This window comes from Myotis brandtii, unplaced genomic scaffold (assembly GCF_000412655.1).
Source record: "Myotis brandtii unplaced genomic scaffold, ASM41265v1 scaffold253, whole genome shotgun sequence".
Classification (NCBI taxonomy): Eukaryota; Metazoa; Chordata; class Mammalia; order Chiroptera; family Vespertilionidae; genus Myotis; species Myotis brandtii.
In genome coordinates this window covers 2037358-2050248 of record NW_005359590.1, presented here as the reverse complement: position 1 = coordinate 2050248, position 12891 = coordinate 2037358, and the positions used below count along the sequence as shown (strand labels likewise).

The 12891-nt window shown below is 41.5% G+C and overlaps 1 protein-coding gene across 8 annotated transcripts in view; it reads right to left on the bottom strand.

Annotated features, from left to right (window-relative positions):
* NIN (ninein (GSK3B interacting protein)) overlaps nt 1–12891 on the bottom strand; it is a 92605-nt gene that overhangs the window by 30139 nt on the left and 49575 nt on the right. For all 8 annotated transcript variants that reach the window (XM_005867892.2, XM_014541004.1, XM_005867893.2 and 5 more), the window contains 8 exons: nt 12267–12403; nt 11823–11963; nt 11415–11589; nt 8602–8712; nt 8126–8215; nt 5284–5422; nt 1826–1947; nt 210–715 (listed from right to left, as the gene is read on the bottom strand). In XM_005867892.2, the coding sequence (XP_005867954.1) occupies nt 210–715; nt 1826–1947; nt 5284–5422; nt 8126–8215; nt 8602–8712; nt 11415–11589; nt 11823–11963; nt 12267–12403 (1421 nt within the window). The remainder of the gene's footprint in view (nt 1–209; nt 716–1825; nt 1948–5283; nt 5423–8125; nt 8216–8601; nt 8713–11414; nt 11590–11822; nt 11964–12266; nt 12404–12891) is intronic.

Here is a 12891-nt window from a genome sequence, read left to right as displayed (position 1 = left end):
AGGCATAGTTTCCCCTTTTAAAAGAAAAACAGTTTCAATAACCCCAAGACGGTTTATGTCTGAACAATGGCAAACAAGTTGAAAAACTGAAAAAGTGTTTCAAGGGGCTATTATGCCTTCTGATTCACTAGAGTCTCCTTCTCTGACTGGAACTTCTGGTGCCTGGGACGGACAGCACCCCAGGTTGCTCCATTCCCCCATTTTCTTACCTTTCCTCTTGAAATTCCCTTTGGTGTTTTTCCAAGAGCTCTTTTCGCAACTCCTCCTTCTCGAGAGCATGCTTCTCGGCCAGGCTTTCCAGCTGCTCCTGGTGGAACTGCTCGAGCTCCTGAGTCAAGCCCCTCACCTTCTCTTCTGTCCAGGCACCACTGTGAAGAAGTCCCTCCCTCTCGCGGGCGAAGCTCTCCTCTGCCCGCTCCAGTCTGTCCTGGAGCTCTGCCTCATGTTCCTGCCTCAGCGCCTCCTGCAGGAGAGTCTTCTCCTGGTCCCACCTCATCTGCAGCTGTTTCTTCTCCTCCTCGTGTTTGCAGTTAGTCATATGTTGTGCCTCCTGGAGCGCCGCTGCCCGGCCCTGGAGTTCCGCCATTTCATGTTGAAGGTCACTTATTTGTTTTTCCAGGATGTGCACTTCGTTCTCATACTTTTGCCTCATGTTCTCCTGCTCCTTCTCACAGGCGGCCTTGGTTTCCTCTAGCTGCTGTGCATAACGGTGCACCTAAAACCAGGAAGCAAAACCACCACAATGTCACTCAACTCCAGGCCATGGAAAGGCGATGGGGCAGAAGTACTTTCTTTCCTACAATACATTCCTCAGTTTTCCCATTTTGTTTTAAAGTAACAATTCAAAAACACATTAAATAAGATACATTTACATCAGGCATGGCTTGCTTTCCTTTATTTTAACTTGGCTGAATTGTATTAGTTTCTGAGCAACTCTATTAAAACTGACCAGACCTTCCCATAGATACCATTGGTCTTCCCAGGCATCCTTTCCAACTGTGAACTTAGGGGCTTAACATACTGAATTAAATCCATATATTTATTGAACACCTATCAGGCACTCTGCAAGCCTCGTGGGGACACAAAGTTGGGTAAGACAAAACCCCTGCCATCAAGGAGAAACCTGTCTAGACATGGTTATGACAAATACAGAGAATTGTACTACAAGACAGAATAAAAAAATATATAAAAGGTATAGAAGTACAATGTAACCAGGGGATTCAAAGGAGGGAAAAAGCACATTTGGTGGGGGGAATTCAGGAATGGGTGCAGCAAGAGGAAAACATTTGATATAAACTCTGAAGGGTAAGTAGACTTTGAGAGAGAAATAGCATAGCATGTAACAGCATGAGCAAAAGAGCACAGTCTGACGAAAACCAGAAAACTACCTGGTTTGACTGGAGGATAGGATAACTCAAAGGAACGGTAAAAGAGAAAAATGAAAAAAATACGTTGAAGCGACAAGGTTAAGGAAGGGTTTTGGAGGCCAATATTCAGAACTTGCACATAATGTAAGAGGTAATGTTACAGTAAAGGGCTTTTTTGTTTTTGTTTTATCAAGACATTTTTTAACAAGTTGAAAATGTAATGGCCTTCGAGTTCTATGCTTGCTGGAAAATGAAGATCTTACATTTTGGAGAAACTCTGAGGAAAAGGTCTCACCTTTGGCCTATGAAACCATCCTGAGGAACTGGGTTCCTGGCAGCCACCAAGACACAAGAGAAAATATATAGAAAATGCTGCTGTACAAGAACGAAGCACTGAGAATCCACTACATGCAAAAGCCTATCAAGGAAATGAGAGAACAGGGTTGATAAGGACTTACTTTATCTTCAAGCTCCAGTCTTAGGTGACACAAGTCCCTGTGATGATGTTCTTTCATCTGTTCGATGACCAGCTCTGCCTCGATGCTCATATTCAGTGGATTGCAGTCTTCAGAACCAAGCCCTGAAAATACATGAGATCTACTGACCCTGATCTTTCAATAACACAGCTGGCATCAGAGGAGGGATATCCATTGAATAAAGGAATAATTTTAGCCTAAATTGCCATAGATGAGCTCTACTAGGAAAATGTAGAAGGCAAGAGAAGTCTCTTCTGTTTTTGAGCATCAGGGAAAACAAGAGAAACATGAAGGTGAGCAGATTCTGTCACGTACAGTCAATGCACAAAACCTTACAGAATCTAACTTTTTGGACAGTAGGTGGGGAGTAGATGTGGAAACTCTTTCTTAAACATGATTGCCTCTTAACAAAAATGCTGCGGACTGAAGTCGTTTGGTCAAATCAACCAGCCTTCTATCCATCCAACAAATACCAAGTAACAAATTAGGTAGGGACAGATGTCCAAGATGGTGGCAGAGTAGATGGAAGGTACATAGACCTCCTCCCAGGACTAAACTGGAATTAAAATTAAAATCAAAATATAGAACAATCAACCTGAGTAACCAAATGAAGACTATTTGAACAGAAGTCTTATAACCAAGAATTTACACTACTAGTAAAGGCAGAAACATGAAAAGGCCTGGCCCTGTTCCCAAGGGCCGCCGCTGAGAATCTGGTGGGATTTCTCAGCTGCAAAGGTTCCCCCTGAGGAGCATGGGGTCTCAACCCCATGCTGGGCTCCCCATCCAAGAGCACCAGAGCCAGCAAGAGGCATTCACATAACATCTGGCTGTGAAAAGCATGAGGGATTCTGTCTACCAGGGAGAGACAGGAGTCTGCTACTAGGGACACAGGTCCCTCCTAAAGGGACAACACACAAAATTTCATTTGCAGCCACTCAATTTGGGCTCAGGTGGAGGGAGGGCAGAGCAGACTAGAATCATGTGAGGAGAGATGGGGGTTTGTGGCTCTGGAGAAAGAGATGATGGAACATTTGCCAGGATTCCTGTACTGAGTCACTTTTCCACAATGTAGACACCATCTTTCTTGGGTGGAGCATGCCCCTCCAGACAAAGAGAGAATCTTAAAAGCAGCAAGAGAAAGACAGTTATCTACAAGGAAGCTCCCATAAGACTGTCAGGTGATTTCTCAACAGAAACATTTCAGACCAGAGGGGATTGGCATGAAATATTCAAAGTGATGAAAAGCAAGCACCTACAACCAAGACTACTATACTCAGCAAAGCTATCATTTAAAATTGAAGGAGAAATAAAGAGCTTCCCGACAAGAAAAGGCTAAAGGAGTTCATTACCACCAAACCAGTATTACTAGAAATGTTAAAGGATCTTCGCTGTTAAGAAGAATAACAACAGAGGAACATAGTTATAATGAATAAAATTAAAATGACAAAACATATGTACCTATCAATATTCACTTTAAATGTAAATGGCTTAAATGTTCCAATCAAAAGACATAGGGTAGCTGAATGGATAAGAAAAAAGACCCATATATATGCTGTCTACAAGAGACCCACCTCAGAATGAAAGATATACAGACTAAAAGTAAAAGGATGGAAAAGGTATTTCATGCAAATGGAAATGCAAAAAAAGCTAGGATAGCAATACAGATTTTAAAAACAAAGGCTATAGTAAAAGACAAAGAAGGAAAAATAGGGTGTAGAGTGGGAACACAGATATAGGAAGTCTGGGGGAAATTTTCTCAACTCAACTGTATGAGTTCACCTCTGCAATGGCCCAGGATGACTGAGAGGGACATTGAAAGGTAAAGCATTAAGTTGGGGGCTGAGCTAGTACATAGACAAAATGATTATAGCTAATACTATGTAGAAATCTTTTAAGGCAGGGGACTCAAAAGTATTTTTCAGCCCTAGCCAGTTTGGATCCCGGGTTTGATTCTGGTCAAGGGCTTGGTTGCAGGCTCCAGCCCGAGTCAGTGCTCATGCAGAAGGCATCCAATTGATGTGTTTCTTTCTCTCTCTCTTTCTTTCTCTCTCTCTCTCTCTCTCTCTCTCTCTCTCTCTCCCCCTGCCTTCCACTTGCTCTAAAAATCAATGAAAAATTATTCTCGAATGAGGATTAACAACAACAAAAAATGTTTTTCATGTGAGTGTACACAGGCAGATGGGAGAAAGGGCATAAATCTTGCATCTAGAATTGATAGTCTTGCTTTGAGCTGTTTTGCTTCATATGTCATGGCATATCCTCAACTGGCGAGTGATAGTACAAGTTACGTACCCATGAGGAGAACCCCCAACACTTGGTCATCTATGGAAAAGTCCAGCAAAGCTTCTGAAATGTATCATATTATCAGTTGGGCTCCATTCTTACACTACAGTAAAGCTACAGACTTAGAATCAGAAGAAAGGTCTTAAGGCCTCTTTTTGTCCCTTCCCACATCCCTTATTTATTCTAGAATAAATAGGTGAGGAGAAGAATAACTCTTTTTTTTTATATTTTATTGATTTTTTACAGAGAGGAAGGGAGAGAGATAGAGAGTTAGAAACATTGATGAGAGAGAAACATCGATCAGCTGCCTCCTGCACATCTCCCACTGGGGATGTGCTCGCAACCCAGGTACATGCCCTTGACCGGAATCGAACCCGGGACCCTTCAGTCTGCAGGCCGACGCTCTATCCACTGAGCCAAACCGGTTTCGGCAAGAATAACTCTTATAAGGACCTGTACTCCTGTAACAACTAGTAGTGGGCAAAAGTATTTATAACAGGAGAGTTTATTATGAGCCCTTTAGGAAATTACATCTCAACACACTGGAAGAAAGAGGCAGAAGACCAGGAAGGAGGAAAAGAGTCAATTTTGAATAGAGGAAGGCTCCCTAGCCTTGCCACTCAAAATCTTCCTCAAAGGCACAACCAACACATTTATTTTATTTGTTGTTTTGCAGAGGGAATACAGACATTTAGCACAGCCAGCATAAGAAAACCAAATTCTGTGGTCTCTGGCTCCCCCTCCCTTGCCCCCGCCCCCCCGCAAAAAAAAAAAATCATTGTCATACCAGTTATTCGCTCTTTTAGAAAGGGAGAATTCAGCAATAGTTCAGTGTCTGAATTCTAACACTTTCAAGGCCTGGGTTCTCAGACTTGTAGCCAGTTTCTTTTTTTAAACAAAGCAAATATCTTTGTGGTTTGATTTTCCCATTCCTTGGTTGTTGCGTATCAAAATTAGATAGAAATATTCTCATAGAGATGTCAAGAATGAACGAAAACACAGACCACAAGTGAAATAGCTCAAGAAAATAGTATTGCCAAAGTCTTTTTCTGTTGTTATTGTTGCCAAAGTTTGTCTATTCTACATTCAACCATGGTTCTAAAAGGAAAAGTCAAAGGCAGAGACTCTGAAAAGATGGTGTCTGAATGGCTTACCCTGGTCAGGCTCAAGGCAATCACTGTTAACACCAAGTTCTTCTGACAGTGTGTTCTTCAAGGGAAGTCTGGAAACTTTGCCTTGTGTACGATATTCTTCCAGCTCAGACTGGAGTTCATCCACTTGGTCTTGTAATACCTGGAGTTTAAAAACCAACATGAATATTGGATGTGACACCAAGCAACAAAAGAAAGGACAGATAAATTGGATATCATCAAAGTAAAAAACTTTTGTGCTTCAAAGGATACTATCAAGAAAATAAAAAATAAATAATTAAAAAAACCCTAGAGAATGGGAGAAAAGTTTTTGCAAATTACATGATAAGGGACTTGCATCAAGAATATATAAAGAACTATTAAAACTCAACACTAAAAAGACAAATAACTCATTTAATTATTAGGCAAAGGATCTAAATAGATATTTCTCTAAAGAGGATATACCAATAAGTAAATGAAAAGACACTCAACATCATTAGCCATCAGGGAAATGCAAATCAAAACCACAGTGAGATACCCCTTCAGAGCTGCTAGAATGGCTATAATAAAAGGAGACATACAATAGTAACTACTGGCAAGGTTGTAGAGATGGAACTCTCATACTGGTGGAAATGTAAAATGGTGTAAAGCCACTGGAAAAAGTTTGGCACTCCCTCAAAAAGTTAAACATACAGTCATCGTATGACCCAGCAATTCCATTCCTCAGTATATACCCAAGAGAAATGAAAGCATATATCCACACAAAAACTTGCACACAAGCATTCACATCAGCATTATACACAATCTTCAAAAACAATCCAAATGTTCATCAACTAATGAATGGATAAATAAAATCTGGTACAATCGTATAATGGAATATTATTTAGCAACTCAAAGAAATGAAGTACTGATACATGCTACAACATGGGTGGACCTTGAAAACATTATGCTAAATGAAGCAAGCCAGATACAAAGGACCATGTATTGTATAATTCCATTTATATGCAATGTAAAGAACAGGCAAATCCATAGAGACAGAAAGTAGGTGATTAGTTGCCAGGGCTGGGGTCATGAGAGAAAGTATAACAAAGTGGAGTAGGAGTTTCTTTTTGTGTGATGAAATGTTCTAAAATGGATTATGGTAATGGGTTGCACAATTCTGTGAATATGCTAAAAAACAGTGAATTGTACACCTCAAATGGGTGAACTGTATCGTTACGAAAAGCTTTCAAAAAAAATAGAGAAGTGGATGGATTTGGGGAATTTTTGGAGGTAGAACTGACAGATTTTACCGATGACATAATTCACTTTAAAGACATATAAAAACACCTCTACTTGATTAGAGCTGACAGCCAAACTTAATTGTAAAAGCAGCATGAATGTTTCATTTCTTTACTTAAGATGTGCATATATACTTCCTGAGAAGGCAGACTATGAGCAACCTCAAAAGAAGGTGATGTTCTCATTTCTCTGACTGTTCATCTAAAGCAGTTAGAACTCAGTTATGCTTTCCTTGTTAGAATAAAGAAGTCTTTGTGATTTAAGAAAAACTAAGCTAAAAAATTCAAATAACTAAGCTAAAAAATCCAATATTTCTACTATTTATGTAAGGATTTTTTTTTGTCTCTTCTGGTAGGAATTTATAATTATTTACTAGCTAAAGATTTGAGTGGTTTCTGCTTCATTTGCATTTTGTAAATAAAATAAGGAATCTAAGCAGAAAAAAAACCCCATGGGACAACAGCAAACTACATCAGATTAGGTCTGTAATGATGAATCAGGAAAGGCTAATTTTGGAATAAGCACATCACCATGACCACATATTCCTCCACTTGGAATAAATCATATTTTCCTCTAAGCACCGGTAATTTCCGACCTAGATAAAGCAGACTTAAATGAAGTGTGCATGATTCCCTAATATTTCAAGATACTAAATAATAATATTAGCAGCTAGCATTTGTGTTAAGTGCTTACCATGTCCTAGGCCAGTGATGGCGAACCTATGACACGCGTGTCAGAGGTGACACGTGAACTCATTTTTTTGGTTGATTTTTCTTTGTTAAATAGCATTTAAATATATAAAATAAATATCAAAAATATAAGTCTTTGTTTTACTATGGTTGCAAATATCAAAAAATTTCTATATGTGACACGGCACCAGAGTTAAGTTAGGGGTTTTCAAAATGCTGACACGCCGAGCTCAAAAGGTTCGCCATCACTGACCTAGTGGCTGCTGTGAGAAACAAATGTGATCGTGGATCTGAACCCCAAAGAACCGTTAGAACTCTCAAGCAAGTCATATCAGCGTGTGCCCACAACTGTGTGGGTGTGCCTGTGAGCGTGCGCCTGCGCCTGCGCCGTTAGCTCCCACCGACACCGTCTCCTGCCGTGACAAGTCTGCAGCGGCAGTGATGGCGAACCTATGACATGCGTGTCAGAGGTGACACGCGAACTCATTTTTTTTGGTTGATTTTTCTTTGTTAAATGGCATTTAAATATATAAAATAAATATCAAAAATATAAGTCTTTGTTTTACTATGGTTACAAATATCAAAAAATTTCTATATGTGACACGGCACCAGAGTTACGTTAGGGTTTTTCAAAATGCTGACACGCCGAGCTCAAAAGGTTCGCCATCACTGTCCTAGGCTCTGTTCTAAGCACTTTCCATTCAGTTACTCATTGAATCGTCACAACAACCCTATTATTTTTACCTCCTGCATATGAGGCATCGAGGCTCCCACAGAGTAAGTGTCTTGCTCATGGTCACACAGCTAGGAAATGGTCAAGCGGGATTGGACCCCAGCCCTGGCAACTAATCACCTACTTTCTGCCTCCACTCGCTAAGTCCTCTCCAGTCACTCACCCTGCACTGCTGCTCATATTCATTTCTCATCTGCGTCAGCCTCTCTTCTTGCAGGAAGAATTCAGCACTGCTGGGATCGAGGTCACCAAACTGGAAAAGGCAAAGGAGAAAGCTGTCATTTTCCCAAGCGTCCTTCTCTGACCTTCAACATTCCAAAGGTCCCAGAGTCTGGTGTTCACCCAGTCTCTTGAGTATGAAAGGAATGTGACATTTAAGTAGGAACACCACCAACTGGATGATGGGAAGAACATTCTAGAGGGATGTGTTCAGCTAACCCAGGGATCATTTCTCAGTGCCGTGCAATGGTTTCCTCACATCCAACCTCTGAAATGAAATCTCTACAAGGAGTGACTGCTTCCCTTACCCACCTAAATCCTCCCCTAATAGTCATTTTCTTGGTGGCATTGCTCCTGCTCTTTTGCATAAACTACACTGAGGTAGCTGGGTATCAGGAAGTCCCATTTAAACAGATTTACCTTTTCTGCTAACACATTTTCCAAATTTCGTTGAAGTTTGTTTGTCAGATTCTCATACTCTGCCAACTTCTCAGCATTTTCCAGCAGCTCATTTTCTAGTCGACTGTTTTCCTGAAGAAATTTGGGGAAATTAAATAGGCACAGATTGAAAAATAAGAAAACTGTTGTACCATTTTATATGAGGCACACAAATCAGTGCTCTGGATTGAGAATTTGTTCATTTTGAAAGTTTCAGATTAGACAAAAGTAAATATTTTAAAAATGGATGTTTATCTTATAATCTAAAAGCCTGCCTCCTTTTTTTATTGACCCTACAGAACTGTGCTGTCCAACAGGGAGCCACTGGCAGCCACGTGTGGACACCGAGCACCTGAAACACGCACAGCACCAACTGAGGCATGCTGGGAGCGTAAAACACTCCCCCGAGGCCTAAGCGTTGGCACAAGAATATAAAATTGCTCAATAATTTTTACATACTGATTCCATCAAAATGATAATGTTTGGAGATACTAGATTAAAGAAAATGATTTACAATTAATTTCACCTGTTCCTTTTAAACTTTCAATGCAGGTATTTGAAAATTTGAAATTACGTGTATGGCTTGCATTATCTTTCTTCTGGACAGCACTGCAGTAGAAAATTTAATGGCATGAAAGACATTCTCAACTTCTTATCAAATGAGAGAAAACTGGCTCGGCTAACAGCAAAAGAGAAGTCAGAAAAACTGTAAAAAGTAGAATAACCCTAAATTTTTATTTAGTAATGATAGAGTTTGGTTTACAATTTAATTTTGGTTTAAGGATGTAAAAGCTACACACATATAGGTTTTTCATAATTGGTATATGTTTAAATTATTATAATAAAATAATACATAAAATGAAGTCCACAAAGGGTGGGGTTTTTCTGTATATATAATACTTGTTAGAGAGATTTCCACCCATGTTTGTTAATATATATATATATATATAGTCACACAGACATGCCATTCAACCTATTTTCTATTCCAATGTTAAAGGCTGATTGGAAGAACAGTATTTTCAAAGTACGTTTTGCCAAAAGAATATAGAGCCAATATATGTTAACACATTCATGTTCACACCCTCTCAGAGCATATGGAGTAAAAGAGAACATGTTTGAAGCCTTTAAAAAATATACCATTCCCCCTAAAATGCCAATTCTACAACTCTAACCCTTCAAAGTATGTCTAGATTTAGATGTCAACAATGAGCAGCAATCTTGAGGTCTCGGGCCTGAGGGGGTGCTCTGGACACCGCAGAATCGGATTCTGTTACTGGCAATAGGGAATGCAGTCTGGATGTGGGAAGGGAGTCAGATACGAATACAATGACCTATGATGGACCAGGAAATTGCCTTATTTCTGACAAGAACAAAGTGAGTGAAATGGAAATGGAAAAGCAATTTGGCCTGCAGTGTTGGATAAAGCAGTGAAGGAGCAAAGATACGAATACAATGACCTATGATGGACCAGGAAATTACCTTATTTCTGGCAAGAACAAAGTGAGTGAAATGGAAATGAAAAAGCAATTGGCCTGCAGTGTTGGAGAAAGCAGTGAAGGAGCATATCCTGAGGCTAGAAAGGTATGGCAAGCCTCATTTTAGGGGCGTCCAGTGTTACCACACTGCACCCTTACAAAGGGTAAGAGCGTGATTGTAAGTGCTTTTTAATAAGGCAACTCTGGTGGCTTCCTGAGGCTAGAAAGGTATGGCAAGCCCCATTTTAGGGGCGTCCAGTGTTACCACATTGCACCCTTACAAAGGGTAAGAGTGTGATTGTAAGTGCTTTTTAATAAGGCAACTCTGGTGTCCATGCGGAGGTCAGACAGACAGAAGAAAGGCTGCACGTTAAGTCCAAGAGAAATCATGATGAATTCTGAACCTATTCAGAGCCTGTGGAAACGGAGAGGCAGTGGATAAACCTGGGAGGCACTGCAGAGCATCAAGACTTAAAGACTGTTGAGTGAGGCTGACTGAGGACTTGAGCTTCTGTGACACAGCACATGGCGATGATGCAGACCAGGGAGGAAATTCAACAGAGGAAATAGTTCGATGGTTAGGGAGCGAGAATCAGCTCCGTTTTTGATGTGTGGAGTTTGGGAACCTTTCATAACCTCAACAATAGTGAATATTCCATATGTACCAATTACCTGCCAGACACCGTATGTGTAGCGTCCCATTTAATCCCCATATCAATGCCTCGGGGTAGGTATAACGATGGTGCCCATTTTGCACATTAGGAAGGTTTGGGTAACTTGTTCATGGTTTTCCCGTAAGCAGCGGTATCCGGATTGGAACCAGGCAGTCTGAGTCCAGACCCCCCTCCCCGCTTATCTCTAGACTACACTGTACCATGGTATCTGGTGTCAGAGTCCAGTAAAGAGAAGGATCACTTCCTCTGCAAGGCACAGGAAAGGAGAGCGGGATGCATGAGGGAAAAGGCACATCTGGAAGCACAGAAGCAAAGCTGATGGGCTCTGTGTGGCAGGAGACAAGTCCATTTGCTAAGAGGAAGGGGCGAGGGAGGGCAGGGAAGGGAGAGGGCATCCACCTGGCCAAACAGCCCTGAGGACCCAGTGCATCTTCAGGGGGGAGAGAAGAACAAGAATCAACTCTTGACAAACCAGAAGCCTGGATACCCCTGAAACAGATCCCAGCGGGGCTCTGCTATATCTGGGTCACGGCCCAGCGGGGTGAACGTGCGGGAAACCCTGACTGAGCCCTGGGCAGACCGGCCCTCTTACACAGCTGCGGTTTCCCTAGCAGGACCCAGACCACAGAACCAACAGGAAGGTTACCTTTAAAGAGAGGGCCAGGCGGTCCCGGATGTAGTTCTCTTCTGTTTTTGCCTTTTCAATTTCCTGCTCAAGTTCCAAACGCTGCTTGCCCACCTGTTGCATGATCTGCTCCCTCTCCTTTCGGAGTTCATTCTTTAAGGCTGCTATGCGTTCCTTGTACTCTTCATCCAGTTTCCTGGGAGGAGAAAAGACCGGCAAGCTGCCACCAAGTTCCTCAGAGATCCCTATGCGGATCTACCAAAAATGGAAACAGAGTCAAGCAACTTGAAAAAGTATCTAGTGTATCCTGCTTTCCTTTAGGCTTAGCAAGACCTCATTCACTCCAGCCAGGTGTGGCCAGGCAGGCTGAGCCCCGCTGCCCTGGGCCAGGATGCTGGGTGAGGAGGGGCCTGGCCCTCCCAGTCGCACCTGAGGTTGTACTCATTCCGTCGCTCGATGGCCGCATGATGATCGTCCACCTCTGAGGCCATGAGAGACTTGAGCTTCTCGGCTTTGTCCAGATCTAACCGTAGCTTCTCCTTTTCTCTGCCCACTTGATCAACACGCTCCCTAGAATCAGAAATAAACTGAGTTAAAGGGAAGCTGTTTCTAAGTAACAAGTAGACCCCCAAATGCTCTCATTTGGTTTGCTTCAATGCACACACAAAACCAAGACAACCAAACACCTTCCAAAACAAGGACATTCCATAGCTCCCTTCAAAAACCTACATGCACATCCACGCTCTCCCTCGTTTTTACAGGAGAGAGATGATAGCAGATTAGCCACGTCGGCATATGGAGAAAATGTATATCCCAGGCATCTCAGTGACTTTTGCTGGAGAAGTAGAAAAGGAAATGAATGAAACAACTCACAGCAAATGCCGGATCTCAGCTTTGAAGCTGGCCAGAGCCGCCTGGTGGATGCCGTTCTTGGTGACCAAAAGTTCATTTTCAAGAGCCAGTGTCAACTCCGTTAAGTTGACGTTTCCATCAAGGCTAAAATCCAAGGCCTGGAAATCAGAACAAGTTCAGGAGAATCACAAGTTCTATCCTCTGAAAGCAGACAGTGAAGGTTAACAAACCCAGAGAGTTAAATGTATAGCCTAGAAGATGGATGATTACATTTCTTTAGTGACTGTTAAGGAACAATCTTTAGTCCAGAACATAACTAGCTCTCTTTAAGGAAACCATAACATGGTTACTTACATGTTGTTAAAGAAAATGCTACCTGGCACTTTAAATAAACACAGTGGTATAATTCTAATCCTTACCAACCAGAGATTAGTTAAGGGCATTTCTCTTATCAATAATTTAGGGGTTAAAAACATAGAAAGTAGTTGGCAACAGATTCCTGGTTAAAGGGGGTAGGAAAAGTTATCTCTTATCTTTGAGGTTTTGTGAATAGAAGTCTCATTAAGGAGAAATCAAATAATCAAATCACAGTTCAAAAAACACCTGGAATTTTTCAACCCTTTCCCAATTTGTCATTTTTCTCCCA